The sequence below is a fragment of the Nothobranchius furzeri genome, chromosome 9 (genome assembly GCF_043380555.1).
Source record: "Nothobranchius furzeri strain GRZ-AD chromosome 9, NfurGRZ-RIMD1, whole genome shotgun sequence".
NCBI classification, from domain to species: Eukaryota; Metazoa; Chordata; class Actinopteri; order Cyprinodontiformes; family Nothobranchiidae; genus Nothobranchius; species Nothobranchius furzeri.
The window spans coordinates 8,637,839-8,662,117 of NC_091749.1; the positions used below are offsets into that span (position 1 = coordinate 8,637,839).

Sequence of the window (24,279 nt, forward strand, 5' to 3'; positions counted from 1 at the left end):
ACTACCCGATCCATCAACTGTCCAAGCGCTTTTTGCTTGTTTGTTTTTGCAAGCGGAATTACTGCTCCTTGCGGAAGACCACAGACGAAGGACAAGGTTAAGAACGGGGGAAGTACTGCCGCCTACAGGTCTGGCATGTCCTTAACAACGTATTTATCCGGGTACGTGTGGACAGAGTTTGTTTTTAAAACGAGGTGGTGTGGATGCAAGTTTTTGGAGGGGCGGATATTCGTTTTTAAAAAACCCCGGCTACGTGTGGACTAGGCCTCAGTCTGGATTAGTGGCATATATGAACTTTTGCACCGGAGTCTAGTTTTCCAGGTTTCACCTGTAGCTAAAGGTACCAGAACCCTGTTGATGTTCTACTCATGCCCACTCCTAAAGCGCGTGGAGACTGAAACGAGCTGCTCTGGAACTGAAGAGTCAGGCTAAAGTAAGAGTTTGTTCTGGAACACCCGCCCTGGTGTACTAATGAGCGAGAGACAAGACTGACTGTGTGTTGGTAGATCCACCAGCGCATGGTCCGTAATGGTACCGATACACAAGCCGAGGAATGAAGTCTGATGTGATCCCAATGACCAGTCCATTCGTGATCACTGCCAATACACCAACGGCCTCCAACACTTTGGTCCACACACCTGCCGACACACAACCAATCAATTACACATTCATTCACCTGCTGCGCCACAGCTTTTCAGTAAATGCACATGGCTTGAAGGGGTTTCTGAAAATTAGCCATCCAGCTCTGCACGCCTTTTTTTAGGTTAACAGGAGCATAGGTGTGCCCACCAATGTCATTGGTCTTCCTGGGAACAAGGCGCTGCTCCAAGCGGGTCATCTTGATGGCATCCAGGCGGATCTCAAAGATGTTGTTGATGAGAGCCAGCAGGGGAGCTAGTGGGAAGGCTGCCACAAATATGGTGGTGAAACTGAACTGGATCACTGAAGGGCAAAGAGAAAGGTAAGCTATACCGCTACATCCAAGCACCGACGTGTTGGCATTTCAGCACAGAGCCTACCCATCTCCAGGAACTCTTCAAACAGGCTGAAGGCATCTGAGCGGCACAGGTGGTAGTTCCGCAGCCAGTCCTGAAGTTTGCAGATGTCACAAGGCTCAACACGGCAGGCTTTTCTGTAACAGTGACCGCACTTCCTCTTCATCCGCTTTTCAGCTTTTTTGCTCAAAAGGCTCTTTACCCAGCTGCAGCAGATGCAATCAGAAAATCAAACACAAGGACACTGATTTTTATAAAGTCTTGATGGCAACAATCAAACGAATCAGCACACTCACGGTCCAGTGAACTCAACAATGTTGTTGAGAGTCTGTTTGAGCAGCATGATCACCGCCATCTGGATGAAGAGGTCCGTCAAGCAGCCACTAGGATCGCACTGGAAATCAAACACAGCCTAGCTTAAAGGCTGCAGAGCAGCTATAGTAGGACCGTCTGAAACTGGAGTGCGACGGCTTACCTCCTCCAGCCGGAAACCAGCAATACGCACGTACTGTCCCGGATGGCCATTGATCCTGAAACAAACCAGCACAAGGATACCGTAACTAGTTTCTCTCATTCGCCACAAACCAGTAACCATGTGGGTGAACACACGGCACGGGGTGTCACGTGGTTTCCCCACAAAGATTTCAGCTTGGACAAATGCTCTGCGGCCTGTTTACCAAAAATAGTTACAACAGTAGTATGAACAGCACTTTGATAGCTTTTTATATGTTAAATATCGTGTTTCTAAATGAGCAGCAGTCGGCCGCCAGTCAAAGACATGAAGCTGTTACAAAGCCACTGAATAAATCTAGAGCGTAGCTGTACGATCCGTACGATGCCTGAAGGATCAAGCTCCCTGTGATGGTGCTAATGACCCTGGGGCGTCTCACAGTGGAAATGCAGCGGGCGCATCACATCCCCACTGGTGAGCCCGGACGTGGCTGGGGTGAGGGAGCACGACCACGGCCTGTTATTGTTAACCTGCTCCATTACCAGGAGAAGGACGCGCTTCAGCGTGACACCGAGGAAAAGGGGTGGATCACAAATTAACATTCCAAATGTCCAAATGACGCCACATGTCCTGTTCATGTGTATTGGGTTTATAGCGCCTCCTATCCACAGTTACATTCCTCCTGTCCAGAACGGACATTGTGTGGATATTAAATTCTTCCCAGGAGGGAGAGCGATGGTTCTGCGTGTAGAAGAGGACAGCTGTGTTTTACTTGTTGCTGCCAAAGTTAGTTTAGCTGCACGCGTGTGAGACGTGTTTAGTGGCTGGAAGTGTGTCTGACGTTTAGAGAAGCGTGGCTGGGTTTAGCTGATTGTTTCTAACAACCTGAACAGGTTTGGCCAAAACTGTGTTTGATTAGAAAAATGAGTTTAGGATTCAGAGTTTAGTGTTTTAGCAAATTAGAGAAACTAAGTTGGAGTTGAGAGGAGGAGGAGTAGAGTTCGCTGAGTCTTCCTGCGAGTGAGGCACAGGTCTTCTTCACTTGATGCAGAGGAACTAGTGAGGAATGTGTTTCTCGGGGGGGGCTCTTCTTGCACTACTCGGACAACAGATTTTTCATGGGCGGTCACTCTTCTATATGAAATTACTAACAAGTGTTTGGTGCAGGGGCCGCTGACTGAAGTCTGTCCAGTGGTAGTTGCGTGTTGGGTTGCTAAAGCAGGTGCTGGAGGCCACCCAACAGGACGGTCTACCTTCATGGGGCTGGGGGTTTGCTGAGCTTGTTTCGTATTTTAGTTTCTTGCATTTGTAGTTCTGTTTATTTCCTTGTTAGACCACTCCCTCAAACGTGCAAATTGGTGCGCTAAGTTTAATTTTCACTATAAGGATAGAAGACTGCATTTTAAATAAATAACATAAGATCACATTTAAAGTCGTCCACAGTTGATATGACACAGTCATTCAGGAAACCCAAGGAGTCATCTGGAATCCTCTGGTAAGATCGTCTCTAGCCCTGAAACATGTCTGTTTCATTCATGAAGCAGTTACGTTCACTGACAGAGAAGTAACAGACAAGGAGGGTAGAGGTTTACAGGGTCACGCACCACTGAGTTATGCTCCCAGCACAGACAAACCTGCATTCTTTCTACATTTGTTGCAGCTTCTTTTGGAATCAAACACTTCAAAAATAATAGTAGGTGGAGACTTTAACCAACCCTAACCCAAGATTTGGATACATCCATTGTTAGATGCAGAACTGAGAGCCTGTCTGCAGGTGCCATCAAGCAAACGGTCTCCTGTTAGGGCCTTAAGGATATCTGAAGTAGAATGTACCCACAAAGTAGTGAGTGTTTCGTCTGGTCCTTCCTTCGTTATGGGCGGAGTAGTCGGAGGACCTCCAATATTCCGCCAGCACATCTTCCACTAAAGAAGAAATCTCTCTCCAGTCACTGATGCTGAGGTCACCAAGGTGGTCAAAGGCTCCTTTGTGGCAGGGCCCTGGGGGTGGACCAGATTTGCCCAGAGTTCCTTAAGGCACTGGATGTTGTGGGGCTGTTAAGATGATGTGGCGCTGCATTATTTCGTGGACATCTGGGGTGGTTCCGCTGGTTTGGCAGACCAGGGTGGTAGTCAGCTCTGCACCCTAAGCAGGGTTCTGGAAGATAGGGGGGTACCAGGCCCTCTGATATGGGCTGTGAGGTCCCTGTGTGTTGAGAGTTGCATATGGATGGGAAAACTGATGGCTTAGCTGCTGGTTATGAAGGAAGGACACACGACACAATGGAGATGATTCATAGTTCAGAGACACACATGACCAGAGCGTCACCAGTGTTGTCCCTACATAGGCTCAGGCGTGGCGCTGCACAAGGCCCGCCAGATGTGGCCCACGGGCCTTGTGTCGGACACATGCGGACTAGACGCTGAAGGGAAGTACATGAGGGTCGTTAACAGCCATCAATTTACTGAAGGACTCCCAACTATTACTGTCCGCCGTAAGCACGCCGTTACAATGGAACAACTAAACGACATGAACCAACTCTCTCACTGTGATACGACCCGGCTCGTAGGATCGCAGCATAAGGAGGAGGACTGGACACAGGGTCTGAGTTCAAGAGTATTTTTGACAAAAACCAGCCTCTGAACAGCCTCACCGAATATACCAACAAATAAAACAAAACCTTGAAGGAGAAATGATGAGCTGGCCAAAATGAACAAAAGAAGAGAGACCACCTGGGCCAGCCCACATGGGGCCGTAGGATCTGGAGACCTCCAGTGGTGGCGGGTGAAAACATTCTTGGTGGGGCTGTGCTGTTTCATTTTTTAACAAACTTGTGCTTCCTGAGCTTTGAGCACAACTCCACTATATCCTGACCTAAGTGCCACTCTTTTATTTCCTGCCTTACATCATTGGACAGACTGATGAATCCAGGTGTGACCATTGTTGTTGTGACCTTTGAGGTCATCATCATTCAGACCATCTGAATGGGGCGTGTTAAAGTGGGGAAAGCCCCCACACATGCAAGGCAGTGTGCCCCGAGGACCAGGGTTGTAAATACTGCATTAAACAGCACATAAATAACATGAGCGTGAGAGGTAAACAGGCAAGGCAAGAGGCAAGTAACAAACACGTTTTATTTCAACATCTGAGTGAACAAGAAAAATGATGAGCAGGTCACACACACACACACTCACACCAAGCAATGTGTTCATGGTTACAATGTGATTTCTTAGTAAATATTCTGTTTGGTGAGAGATAATGAGCAGGTCACACATAAAGTCGTGTTAGAACACACTACTTAGACAAAATGTCAGAAATGTACTCTGTTACATATTTCTGGAGTGTTGTGCTGTGTGTGTGTGCCTGTGTGTACGTGTGCGTGCGTATGTGTGTGTGTGTGTGTGCGCGTGCGTGTGTGTGTGTGTGTGTGCACGCGCGTGCGTATGTGTGTGTGTGTGTGCGCGTGCGTGTGTGTGTGTGTGTGCACGCGCGTGCGTATGTGTGTGTGTGTGCGTGCGCATGCGTGCGTGTGTGTACGTGTGCGTGCGTATGTGTGTGTGTGCGCGCGCGTGTGTGTGTGTGCATGCACATGCGTATATGTGTGTGTGCGCGCGCGCATGTGCGTGCGTGCATGTGTGTGTGCGCGTGCGTGGGTGCATGCATGCGCGCGCACGTGTGTGTGTGAGTTTTGCCCTTCTGAGTGGTAAAGCTCTCAATGACCCTTTTATTGAATGATTGTGATGAGCTTTATTTCCATGAGGGCGTGGCCAGTTTCTGTGTCATGGTGTTCCTCAGGCTCAATTAAGTATTCTTTGTTTATGTATGAAAAATGAAAAAAAAAAGAAAGAAAGAAAGAAAGAAAGAAAATGATCTTTTCTATAACGCCTCTTAAGATAAAAATCACGAGGCGCTTCACAAAAACAAAAAATTTTAAATGTAGAAAAATGATTGAAAACATGTTTAAACTAAGCAAAAATAGACAATTGTGATTAAAAATGTTAAGAAAGAGAGAGAGTGAACTGGAAAGAGGGAAATCAGTGGATCCGGAGGAAGGTGGAATAGGTGGGGAGAGCAGAATAAAGAGAGTGGTGAAGAAGGTCATACCAAAACCAGTCTGAACAGCTGAGTTTAAAGGCGACCACTGAGTCCACTGATCTCAGGCTCAGGGGGAGAGAGTTCCAGAGTCTGAGGACCTCAGCAGCAAATGATCTGTCACCTTTGACCTTTAGCCTGGTGCTGCACAACCAGTAGGCCTTGGTCACTGGACCTCAGGGACCTGCTGGAGGTGTAGGGACTGAGAAGATCACCAATGTATGATGTGCTTGTCCATGTAAGGCCCTATAGACCAGAACCAATCTCTAAAATTGTTCCAAAACACTTGAGTTTTTGTGCATTCAAAGTCTATTGTCCGTTGTCTCCACATTGTTCACACAAAAGCCACATGTGATGTCCTCAAAACGATTTTTAACTAATCTTTTGAGGGATAAACAGCATTCAAACTTTTAAAGTGTGTCTCTGTTACTTTTGGTTGAATAGGGAGTTTAAAGTGACAATGTGTAGTTTTTACCACTAATCTCTGGAAATATACTTTGAAATGTTGTAAATGAATAAAAAGGTGCACAAATGTTAAAAATATCGGTGGTTTCATTACATATAACCATAAAAACCGTCTCAAAAATACATGGGAGCGGGTCTAAGTCTCTGGGCGACGCCATATTGGATGCCAAGTTTGTTTGTATGTGTCCTATATTTTTACATGGACAACAAAACATTATCACCATAAGCAACAGATGCAGCATACATAAGGCTTCTAGCCTGAGGCTAATTTACAGCCCTTCTACGGAAGCCCGTGAGGACAGAATGTATTTACTGATTTATAACAAATGGTTGCAAAACTTTCAGCATTAATAAATGTTTTTCTGTTACACATTTACCTCTTCACTCATTGCATATGATGAGACGGAATCTGATGTTCTTGTTATTTTGCTGGAGGTTGCACTCCCAAGGAGTTTTGACCCTTAAACTCAGAATAGATTTTTAAGATCCTCCTTCTCACACATAAAACTCTTAATAATCAGGCTCCATCATACATCAAAGACCTGATTGTTCCATACGTTCCTAACCGTACACTTCGCTCTCAGACCGCAGGTTTACTGGTTACTGTTAGTTTAAACGAGTCGACTCCTTCTAATTATTTAAATCATATTGCTCAAAGTACAGGGCGAGGAGTTGGGTTGGGCATCGAGCATCGATTGGAACCAGTTCCAACTGTTCATTTTTCCCGGAATCGCTCAACGTTTTTTATTTCCATTCCTAGAATGCCGACGGAAGAGGAATCCGCGGCCGATCTCCGTGAAAAATAAACGTGATCTGCAAATTGTGATCAACGCTTTTCAGAGCTGATCACACCAGCTGTGTGTCTGCAGCACGAGTCCCCTCTCCCCCACCCGGATATAAAAAACGTGTCTGCCGAACTTTTACTCCGTAATGTAAACTTTAACTCCTGCAGCGTAGAGGAAACTTGTTAAATACGTCAACACGGTGGATTTAATAGAAGCTTTAAAGAACAAACTCTGGATGGTGTGAGGTGAGTTTGTCTCACTGCAGAAATAAAAACACACGCGGAGCGTCAGCAGTCAGTCGTAGCTGCTCACCAACACTCGTGTGTGTGTGTGTGTGTGTGTGTGTGTGTGAGAAGGCTGAGCAATAACCTGTAGAATGATTAAAGTCATCATGCTGAAGCTTCTCTGTGGTGGACCACACCAGCTTCTGCCACAGTAAATAATAATAATAATAAATCGCATTTTAATTTCCTTTCTGAACTATTTCTGTTGAGTTTTAATGTTTAAAATCTGTTATTGTTACTGACAGCAGCTACGTTTAAGTTTCACTTCCTGTTGTGACTGAATGCTGCTGCAGCATGGAGGTGTGGTTCTCAGTCATCCTGGACATGATCATCCTGAGAGTTTTAGCTGAAAACAGCTGGACGTTCCTGGATATGTTGGAGACATTTAGCCTCTCATCCCAGAGGCTTCTTCCAGACTTTGGTTGTGGTCAGAAACAAACACACTGGTCGTGCTGCAAGTATTTTTCTTTTTTTCTCCAAAACATGTTTTTGTCTAAATGAAGGTGAAGTTGTTGTTCATAGAGTTAAAATTCATGTTGAAGTTAAGATTATTTCATCAAGTAGGACCTGTGGTTAGCTGGCTCATGTAACACATGTCATGTCTTGAAAGAATCGGAATCGGGAATCGATAGGAACCGGAACCAGAATCGAAACGAGGATATTGGAATCGGAATCGGAATAGTTCAAAATCAAACGATGGCCAACCCTAAGGAGGAGTAGCAGTTCTTTTGAACATCTTAGTTTTCCTAATCCAGACTGCAAAACTGTAAAACCACTCTTGTTTGTAGTTTTGTATCGTCCACCAGGCCCTTACGCTGACTTTTTAGATCAGATCTCTGATTTTTTATCTGATTGTGTGTGAATGGGTGAATGATACACTGTAGTGTAAAGCGCTTTGGAGTCCTTACTCTGAGAGGCGCTACAGTAATCCCTCGCTACTTCGCGGTTCGTTCATCGCGGATTTTTTCTTTGGAGCATTTTTCAGGGGGAATTCGCAGATTCGCGGTATTTTTCACTGATTCGCGGTATTTTTCTATGCGAAATATCAAGAAATTCTTGTTTTTTTCATCAATTTCATCATAAAATGCACTTTTTGTAATAAAATTTAAAAAAAAACAAGTAAAAAATTTTTTTTCTTGAGTTTTACCCACAAAAAGAGAATGTGAAAATACGATAATTCAATAGGGAGCGTGGTTTCACAGACGCGGAAGTGATAGCGTCGGTGAAACGCCGGCTGATCCAGGAAACCCCCGAGCGTTCGAGCGTCAACGAAGTGACACGGAAATGCCGGGCTTTCCAGAAGTAAGTAAGATAACTTACTATGAGCTGATAGTTCGTTGGATTGATCGGTAGGTTGGAAACTCTGATCGTGAATCTGAAGAAACGATGACTGAGTGGTGAGCTGGAAAGGCGACTTCCGTTTATAGCCGCGGTTTGTGACGTAGGTGCGACGTGGAAGGAATCCCCGCGAGGGGCATGCTGGGAGTCCCTACTTCGCGGATTTTCACCTATCGCGGCCAGGTCTGGAACGCATCTACCGCGATAAACGAGGGATTACTGTACACAAGTGCGGGTCATTTATCATGAAATAATTTCCTGCATTACATTCACTTTACTAATGACTCAGGACAGGTTGACCCTGACTGTGGCTAGTCCTGCTGTGCCATGGCCCTGAAGGCTGTGAGCCTTGGCTTCTGGTTAGCACCATCAGTGACATTTCACTTTGTGACATAACCCTCAGTGTACGCCTCAACTTCTGTGTCTCAATCAGTTGAGATTAGAAAAATTAAGAGATTTACAAGTAATAACCCAAATTAAAGAGTGGTAGTTAAAGTGTATTGAAATTAGAAGAGCTGTTTACCTGCCAAGGAAAAAGGCCACATAGAAGAGAGAGGAGAAGAGCGTGAAGAACTGGAAGGTGAACATCTTGACTGTGAAGCTTCTCTCTTTGGCTGCACTTGAGTTCAGCTTCTCTGAAGAACACAACAAGACAAACGTCATGAAGACCAGTGGTTGAACCTTCTGTAACAGAAAGGTTTATGACACAAACGTGCTCTCACCTATATCACACAGCTTGTGGGACACCCATCTGTTAACCTGCAAAGAGTCAAGTACTTGTTAGCAATATGCTAGTAACATGCTGCTACCCGTCTTTTCTGAAACAGGGACCCAACCACGTTACTCTTTCCAAACCAGTAATCAGACAAAAGTCACCGTGCATTACCATTTTCTTCTCTTTCCTTAGTGAAACATAAACTTCTTGTTCCTTGGTGAGTGGTGTCTCACGTGTGTGACAAGTCGTGTTTTCAGCATGATGACAACTCGCGTGTAACTAGAGGTGGGCGATAAACCGAAAATGAACAGATACGGAATTTCATGACTACTGCTGATGTCATTTTGCCCATAACGGCAAAACGAGGAGACGTGTGTAGCCTGTCGCTGCCTGCTGCTGGACGCGGCCGGAGGGCAGCAGCTAGTGGCCGTGGGCAGTGAGCATCAAGTGTTGGCGATGGAAGATTTCATCAATGATTTGATAACTTTGTGGATTCAGCAAGGACACTGTCAGTAGGTCTAACTATGCAGAAAGACTGTAGCAACAAGTCAAGGTCACACGTCATCCTTTACTGATAACCTGACAACTCAAATGTGGCGATATCAAGGGCGTCAGTTTGTTTTCAGAATTGCTGGGGACAATAGCCATACACTTGAGTGGGGCTTAAAAATTGCTGGGGACAATAAAGTAGGCTAGCACAGGGGTCGGCAACCCGCGGCTCTGGAGCCGCATGCGGCTCTCTGTGCTTGTAAAATAATGACTGGATATTTAAATAAAATGCTTTAAATTTTACTGCATCTGTATGCCAATTCTAAATGTAAAGATTGTCTGCGTAAACCTGAACAGGTCCAACCCGGTCTGTGAGACCGGGTTGACGCGTCACGCTTGTGCGTAATCATGCGCTTCTGAGCTGCTTTCTGACCTTCCCCACCTACAAAGTTTAATTACAACAATCAAACGTGACAGAGCCTGGATTTGTATTCTGAACAGCCTAAACATGTTTTAAAAAGAAACGTATGACAAAAGTGGCACCTGCTCAGTAAAACCACCAACAGGGTGAATATTGAAGGCAGAGACGGGCTACAGCTTCTGGATCCACTTTATTTAATCGTTTTATTGATTATCTTTTTATGAAAGATAACTTTGACGTACACGAGCGACCAGGCGCGTTGCAAGATTTTCAAAAGTGTGGGAGATGTTGTCTGTGCCTAAAATAATTTGATGTTATTCATCTTGTTAGTTTAATTTCCATAATAGCGGAGCAGGTGCGAATTTTAGACGCGTCACGCATGTCTCCGTTTTAAACATGTTTAAACTGTTCAGAATACAAATCCAGGATCTGTCTCGTTAGACTGGTGTAACTAAAGTTTGTACTGAATGAAACTTTACATTAAACCATGTTGAAAAGAAAAGGATCCGATTAAATCGTTTCCCCCTCATTTACAGTCACGACGTACAGCGCAGTGCGCGTGGCTCTGGGGTTAATCAAGTTTAGTTGTTTCTCTTTGCAACAATCTTCACAAGAAGGCAAAACAGTTAAATGACAGGTTACAGATATTTCCATTTGACTGTTTATTTTGACGGATAAACTCAAGGATGTTGGTTGATTTCCTCCCACTGAAGCGGTCTGGAAACCCGGTCTCTCTGAGGGATGTGTCACTTGGAAAAATGTTATTTTTATGAAATTATGAAAGTTTGGCTGAATAGCGCTTGTTCCCGTCTCTAATATGGAGACGCATGACGCATCCAGTCGCCTCTTCAGCTCAGAAAGCTCCTGCAGAGACATTTGATCACGCACAAAGTTTATGTGGAGCAGAAGCGGTCGGGCCACGGCAGGTGAAACGTTCCTAGCCTACATGAAGTGTAACTGTTTAATTGTAACATTAATATGTTACTGGACACGCTGGTCTGGTTGGTTAGACCAGTGTTTGAAGTGGAAAACACACACACACACACACACACACACACACACACACACACACACACACACACACACAACAATTAAAATAATGCTGATAGCGTGGACTAGAAGACAGGTGATGGTTTATGTATTTAAATGATGATCAAGCTGCTGTAAAATGTAATCTCCATCCACATCCAGACACAATTATCCTCTATTCTTTCTCTAGTTGCTCTGCTCTTGTCTGGGCTGACATAGCTGACGGAGCGCGCGGTGCGCCTAGTGGCTGTGATGCACATTTTACGCATTTGGAGAGGTGGGCCGGATGCTTTTCTTTTACTGGAAGATGGTCCACTTAACGCACGGGTGTAGACTAATTAATGACAAATGAATGAAAATTAAATTGTGAGTTTTTACTTCATATTTTATAAATAAAAATGACGGGAAAAACATTTATGACGTCTTTTTAAACGAAATTTTCTAGCGCGACCTGCCTGCTTCACTAAGTCACTGCTTATTAAGGTCCGTCCAAAATTACCGTGGCCCACCCAAAAATGAAAACCTGGCGCCGCGCCTATTATTAACCTCTGCAAATTGTTGTTCTTCACTTTATCAAACCCAGACTTTGTACAGCTAATGTCAAGATGTAAAATTATGAATTCAGTCGAGCTCTTCCGTCCCTCCCTCTCCTGCTCTCCTGGAAACCCGACATCGGTTGTCAGAAGTGGAGGTGAAGAAGGAGATGAGGCAAACAGAGTGAGTGCAACGTAAAGAAACCAGACTGGAGTGGAGGTGAGCAAAACAGCTGGAAAAGTGTGGGTGTTGAATCCCCCACGGGTGCGACGTCCATGGTACCGGCTGCTGTCACCTGGTTGTGAGCAGCTCTCTGCTGTCTGAGGGTAGGCCCCGCCCACAACGCTGCGCTGCTGTGGCTCCCAGTGTTTTCTTTACTGTGGGAAACGGGTAATAATGGCTCTTTGATGGGAACAGGTTGCCGACCCCTGGTAAAAGATCTGAGCTGGTAAAACAAAAATCCTCATCAGCAGGCTTTTTTGAAAGTGGGGGGGACACAGCTGCCAATCACAAATTTTGCCGGGGACATGTCCCCGGCGTCCCCGGTTAAAATGACGCCTATGGGCGATATTCACACGAAGCAGCTCAGTAATGTCCTTCTGTAGAAGATAAGAGGCTTTTCCTTAAATAATTTGTCTTTTACTAGTTGAGTTTTGCTTGGTTTTTCAATCTTACCTAAAATAATTTAGTACTCAGTTTTAAAGGTTTTTTAAAGTAGCGATTAACAATAATTGCTGTAAGTAGGTCTTGGGAATCATAGCCGACTGTGGAGCAATTCTGCTGTCACATCGCCATCTAGTGGACTACGTTTTGTTGTGAGGTTACATGCATTCATCGTCCACTTATCGTTTTTGTGAACTGCTCAATATACTGAGATATAGGTTTGAGGCCATATTGCCCAGCCTTATGTTATGTGCAGTTCATACCAAGCAGCCAGCAACAGGGTATATATATATGTATATATATATATATATATATATATATATATATATATATATATATATATATATATATATATATATATATATATATATATATATATATATATATATATATATATACACATATACATATATATATATGTATGTGTGTGTGTGTGTGTGTGTGTGTGTATATAAATAAAAACTTACATTTTCTCATCTGTACTGCAAAGATGAGAGAGAAACAATATTTAAATGTACTTGTATGTCCTGAACATAGCGAGCTAACTGATTATCCGATTTTATTTGATTCAGTTTGAATAAATCTAAATGTCAACAACTTAAAAAAATGTTGATGAGAAGGTCGTTGGCCTTTTTATCTGGTGCAGCAAAAGATCCTCTGAATGGAGCTGAAGAAGAGTGGTTGTTGTTCGTTTTGTAATGTGAACACAAGTTTACAAACCCGATTCATGATCTGGATAGTGATGTAGTGCAGCACCGCTCCAAGCAACACAGCTGCAATGTTGGCATGTTCCTTTAATAACTTCCAATCGCTCTGAGACATCAGTGGTGCGGCCACCACCCGAAACACCACCAGAGCATGAGTGAACCCGATGATCACTATCAGCTGCAACACAAGAATCAGACATACACAACACTTCAGCCGTCTGTATGGTGTACATTTTAGATCATCCTCAGGTCTCAGGAAAACATTGTCAGAGATCAGATCGTAGAGAATAAAGCATCAGGTTTCATTCAGAAGCCCATCAGACTTCTGACTAAACCAGACAGACCACCCGCTCTTAGATAGAAAGTGGTGCTGTTTTCAGGTTGCAGCTAAATTGTTGCCTAAATACGTTATCCAAAAACATGCAAAAGCCCCAGAACATAAGATTCAGACTTCTAACCACACCACAGTCAGTTTAATAACTTCTCCCTGTACTCTGCACTGTTCATGTTATATTAAAGTTGTCGTATCGATCACCTGGGCTTTAAAGTACCCAAAGCTGGCCAGGCCTTCCACACACAGATGGGGTGAGCAGGGTGAGACATTCAGAGGTGTAGCACAGCTAGATGCAGTACAAGCAGGACACACACTGGCTGGAGACGTTCGTTCTCACTCCCTACTCGTCATATACTGACGGTTGGTCGGACTCCCTCAGTGTCACATTGTGCATTGGGACCCCTTTCTTGTTGGTTAGTAGTGCAGAGTTCCCTCATTCAGTATAACATAAAGCCCCTTCAACATTGATATTTGATGACATGAGAACCAAATGTACTCTTGGTGGCACGACTGACTTTTACTGGACATCCTGGTCAGCAGGATGCAGTTGCCTAGAGCAAATCAACAATCAGCACTCGCTGTCCTCTCCGCTCAAAAGAAGCCCAGGGGTCCCCAGAGCTCCCCAGTAATTCAAAACCTGATTGCGTATATTATATATATATATATATATATATATATATATATATATATATATATATATATATATATATATATATATATATATATATATATATATATATATATATATATTTTTTTTTTCATGACCATGACCATTTACAAAAGGGCCATCAAGCACGAAACTCTTCTGGGACCTCCTTCAAGACTGTTGAAAACCATCTCAGGTGACTACCTCTAGAAGCTCATCAAGAGAATGCCAAGAGTGTGCAAAGCAGTAATCAGAGCAAAGGGCGGCTATTCGGAAGAAAATAGAACATAAAACATGTTTTTAGGTATTTACCCTTTTTTGGTTGTTAACTTCACATGTGTTCATTCATAGTTTGATGCCTTCAGTGGGAATCTCCCAATGTATATGGTCATGAAGATAAAGACAACACACTGAATGTGTCACGGCGTGCCGGTGAGTGGACGAATGCAGGTGAAGAAACAGGCAGACAGGAACATTCAATGAGGATTTTAATACATATATATATATATATATATATATATATATATATACTTTCTATTACGGACAAATTTTTCCTTTATTCTCCTCCACCTTTTCGTGCGGTCTTCACCTCTAAACCCATTTTTACTGTCGATTCCGTCCAAGTTTGCTCCGTATTTTGTACTCCTTCAGTTACGGGTGAATACATCTTAAAATATTTGGACTTTTTCCGCGATGTATTCTTCAATCTGTCCTGTGTCTGCTGCTTAACATCTTTTTATTTTTTAATGAAGCTCCAATGGTGCTGGTGATGAATATACAGGAAGTGGTGTCCTGACCAATCACTCCGTCACTTTTGACAGATGTTTAATATTTTGGGCATGTCTCCGTCGGATTCTTTGAACCTGTCGGAGAGACCTTGCGCAGACGTATAATGGCGTCGCGTGTCTCCGGAACGATGTAGACAGAGAAGTATAAATCAAGCTTAAATACATAAATCACAGGGGGGTTATACAATTAGCTTTGTAAACAGAATGGCCATTCTTAAGTGTGCAATACCTTTCCACTGACCTTTGGGCAGGGGTGGACCGGCCCATCTGGCATTCAGCCACTGTCACAGTGGGCCGCTTGCCCAGCTTGGGCCTCAGAGACAGCTCCGCAATAGCCCACCACCACCCTGCTCTGAGGGTCAATGGGTCATAAGAATGCCAAGGCCGAATTGTCGTCTCAGTCCACCCCTGCTTTTGGGATGTGTTTGTAGCAAAAGCCACAATTCAGATTTGAAAGAATCTACTGACCACCTGCAGAATGCTTCTCTCTAAGTAATTTCTATCTGAGAGCATTTTGTCTTACGGCCATGGACGTAGTTTTGGGGTGGGGTGGACGGGGGGACATGTCGACCCCCCATAAGTCAATTTTTGTCCGCTGCACCTTTTACCATCAAAAAATCAATTTTACGCTATTTTAAACAGAAACGGGTTGAGCTCTTGGACCAAGCGGACAAGAACCGCTTGTGTTGAAGTCTGTTTCCCACTAGAACTGTCAATAAGCTCATCTATTGGCTCTGCTGATACTTGCTAACATGTGATTGGCCATTCCTGCTGTCACTCCACTTTGCAAACAGGACATGCTTACTTTCTTAGTTTGCCAGCTGCCAGGGCTGACAAAGCGCTCCCCTCCTGATTTTGCCTGCTCCACAAACAATTCTCAGGTGGATTCAATCCTCTATCAGCAATCGAGGCTCACGTGCGTCCACAGGCAGACCCTGATAATCGATGCTAGATAAATGAGAATGGGAGTAAAGGACAGAGCCTCCTTCTTAATCAATCAATCAATCAATCAATCAATCAATCGATCAATACTTTATTAATCCCAGAGGGAAATTAGAGTTTCAGTACACACAATTCAGAGATTAGACATACATGGGCAAGACACATGACAAGAATTGATGACTGTGGTCATTCGCAACCCAAGTCGCGCTACCTTAATAGAGATAAGAGGTTAACATGAGGAATTGATTTGCGAGGAGGGGAAAAAAGGCACTTCACAGCTACCCTCCCACCGGGAGGGCAGCTTTGCTCTGCAAAAAAACACCTCAGACAGATATGCAGCAGACTTCAGACAACACAACATAACATGAGACTCCAATAGGAAGGTGGGGGGTGGGGTGGGGGGGTGGGGGGGGGGGGGTTGGGGGATCCTGTTTTCCCCAGCGAGAGCAGCCATCTACGGCGCTCAGCCACTGTACAGTCACAGGTGGGAGGGAGATCTTGGGAGAAGCGCAGAGCACATTGACTCCTGCAGGTTGATGACCTCGCCAGGCTCCGGGGTGGTGGGGGGGTGGTGGTTAGGTCGGGTTTTCACAGCATCTGTCTGCATTCCTTCGTGGGTGTTTGTAGCCGCTCAAGGCCGCCATGGCGTCAGATTCGGATAACAAGACTTTGTTTGGGTCAGCCTGAGATAATTTTCCTCTCTGCCTTCAGTCTTTAAACTGATCATTCCAGTCCTTCAGTGAAGCCAATTGTGGGTTTTTAAACCTGTCCATACCGTCCGGTGACTCTCTCCAAGATTACATCCATTTTGCGCACTAATACCGGTATCGCAGCTAGAACATTGTCCAGCTTACGATTCACCTCAAGTAACGTCCCAGTCTGAGAAGTCTCCACACGGACGGTGATTTCCGTGGGTGCGGGTCACCCTCCAATCGCTCCCGTCTTCCCAAATTTCCAGAAAACCAGATATCCTCCCACTCCAATCAGGAGAAATCCAGTGATCATCAGGCCGAATATCCACACGTCTTCGACATCCTCAATGGACAGCTGGGAGAGGCATGTGATCTTCCATTCCATTGGATGTTTTTATTGGTTAGAGGTATTTGCCCTGATCTTCATCATGTTGTACAGCGCTTTGTGATTTATATCTGTGAAAGGCAATAAACTTTTACTTACTTACTTACATTCCCTCCAGGAATCCAGCATAGACCCCGCCGGGTGTGTCCCCTGTGGGCATGTAGGAGCCCCCTGCTCCATTCTCATTGTTGAAAAAATCTTATCAATCATGATGAATGACCAATTTATCAAATCCATGGTTAAAAATAGGGGTTTTCAGAAGAAATGCAGAGAAGCGCTCTGTGGGCAGACAGGACAAAGAGCCTTGGGAAAAAAGATAAGGGAGCGAAAAGAGAAGTGTCTGTACTCCGCGAGTGCCAGGAAGGAAAAAAATCCAGGCGGAGCAATAGTTATTCATTCATGTCCACGAGGATTACAAAGATATCAGAACTAAGATAGAGACCATGAACTGTTTGATTAAAGCTGTGTAGCCAGCGCTGTTCTGTTGGAACACACAGTTTACACGTTTCCATGGCAACGTCAGAAGTCTGCTTCAGCTCTTGTCTCTCCACTTATTTGATTCAACTTTCATCATTTATATGTCGTTTTCATGTTCTGCTCCAGAGTCTGGATGTTTAGAGACTGGAGGACTTTGTGTTTGCTGAGCAGCTGTGAGTTTTAAGATTAGACGTTCGTGGTGGTCTGTCACGATCTCCTCCTGCCTCCCTCTGACTGTGACTCTCCCCTGCCTCCTGATTAGTTTTATTGGTCTCGCCTGCCCCTTGTTAACCTGCCCATGTGTTCCTGATTTTCCCCTGTGTATTTATACCTCCCGTCTTGTATCTGTCAGTGTCAGAACATTGTTGCTTGTTGTGTTGTTCTCGTCGTTCCCGCTGTATCATCTGCTATTAAATCAATTTTTATGTTATCCGTGCCTGCATTCCTGCCTCCTAGTCAGCTCCACCACACATGGTCTGCCGCTACCCTCACCTCAACGTGACAGAATGATCCGACCAACCTGGACCTGTGGTGAGCTCTAAACATCTGCTTGGAGGATTTTTTTTTTTTTTTTTTTGCTTTGTCTCCGTCCGGAGGAAGGAGATTCTGACTCAAGGATTTTGGCGCATCCTACCTGTTTCCGGGGTGGTCGAACCATTGAGGGGGTTTCGGCGCATCATACTTGTTCCCGGGGTGATCGAAATCATTCTCCTCTCCTGCCTTTTGCCCCGTCCTGTTTGTCCACGGAAGCTGCAGATCCTGGAGTTTTGGTGGAGTGACACCCCCTACGCACGCCAACATTCTCCGGAGTGGTAGGGCCAGTCTCCCCGCTCCTTTTCTGCTTCCCTTCACCCAAGCCTCCACCTGTGACCCAGCTGATCGTGATGTGCACCTGCTCTGACCGTTGTCGAGTACCTGCTGCCCTTCCTGGTTTCCTCGCGTCGCTGCCTTCAGTACATCTACTTCCTGGTCCACGCCTGTGGGGCCTACGCCTGCAGGATCTACGCCTGCAGGGTCTTTACCTGCAGGGTCTTCATCTGCAGGGTCTGCCCCTGCAGTTCCTTCACGCTGTCGCAGCAGCCTCTACAGAGTCCCCCGGTGCAGCCTCTACAGAGTCCCACGCTGCAGCCTCTACAGAGTCCAAGATCCAGAGTTCGAGTCCAAGTTCCAGAGTCCGAGTTCCAGAGTCCAAGTCTGAGTTCCAGTGTCCCGCGCCTGCTGCTGTCAAGTTCCAGTGTCCCAAGTTCCCGAGTTCCAGTGTCCCAAGATCCCGAGTCCCAGAGTCCAAGTCCACGAGTCAGAGAGTCCAAGTCCCCGAGTCCAAGTTCCCAAGTTCCAGAGTCCAAGTTCCCGAGTTCCAGAGTCCAAGTGCCAGTATCCAAGTTCCCGAGTTCCAGGGTCCAAGTTCCCAAGTTCCAGTGTCCAAGTTCCGAAGTCTCCAGTGTTTTTCCCTAGTCTCCAGTGTGCTCCCTAGTCTCCAGTGTGTTCCCGAGTCTTGGGTGTTCCCGAGTGTCATGGGTTATGAGGGTTTTGTTGGCGTCTGGTGTTCGCCCCTTGGGGGGGGGGGGGGGGGGGGGGGGTACTGTCACGATCTGCTCCTGCCTCCCTCTGACTGTGACTCTCCCCTGCCCCCTGATTAGTTTTATTGGTCTCACCTGCCCCTTGTTAACCTGCCCATGTGTTCCTGATTTTCCCCTGTGTATTTATACCTCCCGTCTTGTATCTGTCAGTGTCGGATCATTGTTGTTTGTTGTGTTGTTCTCGTCGTTCCCGCTGTATCATCTGCTATTAAATCCATTTTATGTTATCCGTGCCTGCATTCCTGCCTCCTGGTCAGCTCCACCACACATGGTCTGCCGCCACCCTCACCTCAACTTGACATGGTCACATGACCATAAAGTTAACGCTGGAAACCGTTTAGCAAAAATACACACCCAGGAAAAAAACATCACACATGTCATTTAAATCAAACATTACTGTGTTTGACACGCGTGACCAGCGTAATTATACAGTCACATCAATAAAGTATTTCCCTTTACATATCTGACTATGTGAATTGAAAATATTAGTTTTTGTTTTGCTGCCAACGGTGCATAAAATATCCTCTAGGCTGTAGTTTTATACATATTCTTTGTATACTTACTGTAATGCTTACTGTGTGTGTGTGTGTGTGTGTGTGTGTGTGTGTTTTCTTGTACTTATTACCTACTGAGACCACAGTGAGGACATTTTAGTGGACCACATGTTTTTTAAATGTCTACCAGTTGGTTTCAGAGGTATGGCATGAATTTGGTTTTAGTTAAGGTTAGGGTTAGGCATAATACAGTTACCACAATTAATGCAAGTCAATGGAGGTCCACACAAGCATATAAATACAAGTGTGTGTGTGTGTGTGTGTGTGTGTGTGTGTGTGTGTGCAAGGGCGCGTGCATGTGTGTGCATGAGTGTGTGTGTGTGTGTGTGTGTGTGTGTGTGTGTGCGTGAGTGTGTGTGTGTGTGTGTGTGTGTGCGTGCGTGTGTGTGTGTGTGTGTGTGCGTGTGCGTGTGTGTTGGTGTGTGTGTGTGTGTCCTACCATGAGCGTTATCAGGATGAGGACCAAAGTGCTCTGCAGGTAACTGTGACTAAACTGTTTGGCTTCACAATCAGGATTATTCACTATTTCCATGATCAGTTCCTCCTGTTGAGACACAAATACACACAGAATCTATGTTAAGCAAACTGGGTTGTACTATTTGGAGTTTTTGGCTGATTCACTGAATTAAGTTGTTTTGTACACTTTGTAAACACATTTGACCAGAACAAAACCCAGAATTACATGTACTGTAGTTGGTATAATCTAATCCAATGTGCTCGGCAACGTTGATGTTTCATCTCCAGAAATAAAGAGCTCGCCCCGTAATCGGAAGGTTGCAGGTTCGAGCCCCGCTCAGTCTGTCGCTGTCGTTGTGTCCTTGGGCAAGACACTTAACCCACGTTGCCTGCTGGTGGTGGTCAGAGGGACCGGTGGCGCCAGTGCTCGGCAGCCTTGCCTCTGTCAGTGCGCCCCAGGGCAGCTGTGGCTACGTCGTAGCTCATCCCCACCAGCGTGTGAATGTGTGTGAATGGGTGAATGACTGTGTTGTAAAGCACCTTGGAGGGTTCCAGGACTCTACAAGGCGCTAGATCAAATACAGGCCTTTTTTTTGCCATTTTTACTAGCTGAGAGGTGTTCTGTTCTCTCCTGGGTGCCAACTCAACAGCAGCCTTTTCACTCTCGAGTATTGGTGGGCGAGTCCATCAGCATTAAGTGAGAGTGTGACTCTGCCACTTGCGCACTAGCATCGGCTCCACTCCGCTCCGCCCCAACCTCCACAGTGCCTTAGGAATATGGATGTGATTCAGCACATGGGTGGTCTCCAAAATTGGCACAAAAAATAGATGTCATGAGTGCATTTCCGAGCATAAGGGCAGGGCAAAAGGGCTCTGTGAGGTCCACAGAGTCTCCATATTTAACAAAGGCAGCCTGAGCAGCTTTTGGAGACTGATGTGGCATCCTGCTTTGCTGTGTCTGGCAGCACCGTGTGTGTGTGTGTATGTGTGTGCGTGCGTGTGTGTGTGTGTGTGTGTGTGTGTGTGTGCAGTGATGCCGGTAACGCGTTGCTTAGTAACGCGTTACTCTGAATATGACCACTTTTTTAGTAACGACTAATCTAACGCATTACTATTTCCATAACAGTAGTCAGATTAAAGTTACTTTTCCAAACCACTGTGCGTTATTATTTTTTTAATCAAAAAGATACGTGTCGTGACCTCGTGACTCGTGAAACGTCACATAAGCGGCAGGTCACGTTTTCCGCTCACAAGCAGCTAGCGACGTAAAAAATTGTAAACAACAATGGAGGGAGAGAGATGTGCGTTCTTTAGATGGAAATATGGTCACTATTTTGAGTTTCTGTCAGCTAAAGATTTCAATATTAAGGTTCGTTGTACACTCTGTGTTGGCGAAAAAGTGTTATCTACCTTCAAAAACACGACGTCAAACTTAAAGAAACATTTGGAGTCGCAGCACGGCACAGTCAAACTCACAGAGAGAGTCCCACCAAGGGGTCCGAAGCAGAGAGCCGTGACTTCCGCAGGTCCTACATCCCCCAAACAACAAAAGTTGGACTTTGGTGCAAAACCAGTAAGTGATGAAGAATTGAAGAAGTTGGTCGCGCAGTATATTGTAGAAGAAATGCTACCTATAAACGCTGTTGACTCGTCCTCGTTTCGTGCCATAATAAAAAAGATCCCTACTTCTGTTAATGCCGAGCTGCCTCACCGAACGACTTTTACTTCTTACTTGGAGAAGGAGTTTACAGAAATGGAGAGAAATTTGAAGGCCGCACTTAATGAGATTGACTTTGTTTCAACTATCGTGGATATTTGGACTGCTAACAACAGAAGCTACATGGGAGTAACGCTCCACTGGATCAGTAGAACCACATTAGAGCGCCACAAGGTTGCATTAGCATGTAGGCGAATTCGTGGTAGACACACGTATGATGTCATTGGTACAGAAATCGAAAACATTCACTCCTCTTATGGATTACTCAACAAAGTAGTTGCAACAGTTACTGATAATGGATCCAACTTTGTTAAGGCGTTTCAAGTTTATCATCATGTCACGGAGTCCGATGATGAGACGGAGGAGGAAGAGTCCACCCCGAAAGACGATGATGTCACTTTTTCAGATCTGTCAGAAATCCTCTCAGCTGAGAATGAAAGTGATGGTCAGCTGTCTCTTCCCCCGCACCGCAGGTGTGCTTCGCAACATAATTTGCACACGTGATGTGGAGAAACATTTAACAACCAATGCAGAGAGCAGGGCTGTGTATAGGAGCAGCACAGCAAAATGCACAGCTCTTTGGACCAAATCGAGTAGATCTACACTTGCATCAGAAACCGTGGAAGAAATCAGCAAAAGAAAGCTCCTAATACCAACATCCACAAGGTGGAATTCCTTTTTTGATGCTGTAAAGAGAATTGCAGAAATCCCCATGGGTGAGCTGAATACTCTGTGCACAAAGCTAGGACTGAAGTGCTTCAAAGATCAAGAATACCAGTTCCTGCATGAGTACTGCATGGCCATGAAACCTCTGACTGCAGCATTGGACATTTTACAAGGCGACTGTCCATATGGAACTTTACTACCAACACTTGAAGTTCTGATGCAGAAGACCCAGGCTGGGAAGGATGACCTCTCCAGGATGACTGCAGGCCTTCCAGATGCCATTGTACAGGTATGCTCCATCTTGAAATTAGTCAAATGTATTGCTTCATACAATTCACAAACATGGAACAGAATAGTAATTATCATTGAAAAATAAGATTAAAACAATTCAAATGTTTACAAGTCACCTAAAACAAAATAAATCCATAATACTGATCTCATATTAGGCATTGTTTGCAAATAATTCAATAACATAATACATTTTAGGCATAAAATATCGATTATGTTTTTAGGCTATTCAGATTCGTTTCGCCGGTGTGCTGGACGACAAAGATGCCCTCCTCGCAGCTGCCAGTTGTCCAAAACTCAAACTCCGACGGCTGAGAGATGCAGGAAGGAGGGAGCAAGTAAAACAGCTTCTGACAGCAGAGTGTTGCACCACTGCTCCTCTGGCAAACAACCCTGCCAGTGTACACAGTGCTACTACATCTAGCAGCCAAGGTGAGATGGACTTTTTCACTTTTGATCAAGGGCGTCAGTTTGTTTTCAGAATTGCTGCGGACACTAACCATACACTTGAGTGGGGTTTAAAAATTGCTGGGGACAATAAAGTTGGCTAGCACAGGGGTCGGCGGCTCTGTAGCCGCATGCGGCTCTTCCATCCATCTGATGCGGCTCTCTGTGCTTGTAAAATAATGAATGGATATTTAAATAAAAAGCTTTATATTTTACTGCATTAATTTTACATCTGTATGCTAATTCTAAATGTAAAGATTGTCTGCGTAAACCTGAACAGGTCCAACCCGGTCTACTGTGAGACCGGGTTGACGCGTCACGCTTGTGCGTAATCATAGGCGCTTCCTGAGCTGGAGGATGTCAGATTCTGGGCTTCTCCTCAGACGGTTCCTGGATGCGTCGCCACATTGGAGACAGGAACAAGCACTATTCAGCCAAAGTTTCATAATCAGGGAACATTTTCTAAGTGACAAGTCTCTCTGAGAGACAGGGTTTGGAAAACACTCGCTTCAGTGGGAGGAATCTTCTCACATGCGCTCTGGTTCTGAGAGCCTGGATTTGTATTCTGAACAGTCTAAACATGTTTTTAAAAGAAACGTATGACAAAAGTGGCACCTGCTCAGTAAAACCACCAACAGGGTGAAAAATATCAAAATATTGTCGGCAGAGACGGGCTACAACTTCTGGATCATCTTTATATAAATCGTTTTATTGATTATCTTCTTATTAAAGATAACTTTGACGTACACGAGCGACCAGGCGCGTTGCAAGATTTTCAAAAGTGTGGGAGATGTTGTCTGTGCCTAAAATAATTTCATGTTATTCATCTTGTTAGTTTAATTTCCATGATAGCGGAGCAGGTGCGAATTTTAGACGCGTCACGCATGTCTCCGTTTTAAACATGTTTAAACTGTTCAGAATACAAATCCAGGCTCTGTCTCATTAGACTGGTGTAACTAAAGTTTGTACTGAATGAAACTTTACATTAAACCATGTTGAAAAGAAAAGGATCCGATTAAATCATTTCCCCTCATTTACAGTCACGACGTACAGCGCAGTGCGCGTGGCTCTGGGGTTAATCAAGTTTAGTTGTTTCTCTTTGCAACAATCTTCACAAGAAGGCAAAACAGTTAAATGGCAGCTTACAGATATTTCCATTTGACTGTATTTTGATGGATAAACTCAAGGATGCTGGCTGTTTTGAAAGAATTACCCCGACGCACACTGATGCGCATGGATGAGCTTGGAAAAATGTTCTTTTTATGAAATTATGAAACTTTGGCTGAACAGCGCTTGTTCCCGTCTCTAATATGGAGACGCATGACGCATCCAGTCTGAGGC

At 44.9% G+C, this 24,279-nt stretch overlaps 1 protein-coding gene across 1 annotated transcript in view; it reads right to left on the reverse strand.

Annotated features, from left to right (window-relative positions):
- The window catches only part of LOC107397225 (anoctamin-9), an 84,026-nt gene that overhangs the window by 5,255 nt on the left and 54,492 nt on the right, over positions 1-24,279 (reverse strand). The window contains exons 12-20 of the mRNA XM_054735284.2: positions 19,804-19,908; positions 12,980-13,144; positions 9,131-9,167; positions 8,932-9,043; positions 1,471-1,525; positions 1,292-1,389; positions 1,020-1,201; positions 790-942; positions 494-638 (exon numbers count right to left, since the gene is read on the reverse strand). Coding sequence (XP_054591259.1) covers positions 494-638; positions 790-942; positions 1,020-1,201; positions 1,292-1,389; positions 1,471-1,525; positions 8,932-9,043; positions 9,131-9,167; positions 12,980-13,144; positions 19,804-19,908 — 1,052 coding nt within the window. The remainder of the gene's footprint in view (positions 1-493; positions 639-789; positions 943-1,019; positions 1,202-1,291; positions 1,390-1,470; positions 1,526-8,931; positions 9,044-9,130; positions 9,168-12,979; positions 13,145-19,803; positions 19,909-24,279) is intronic.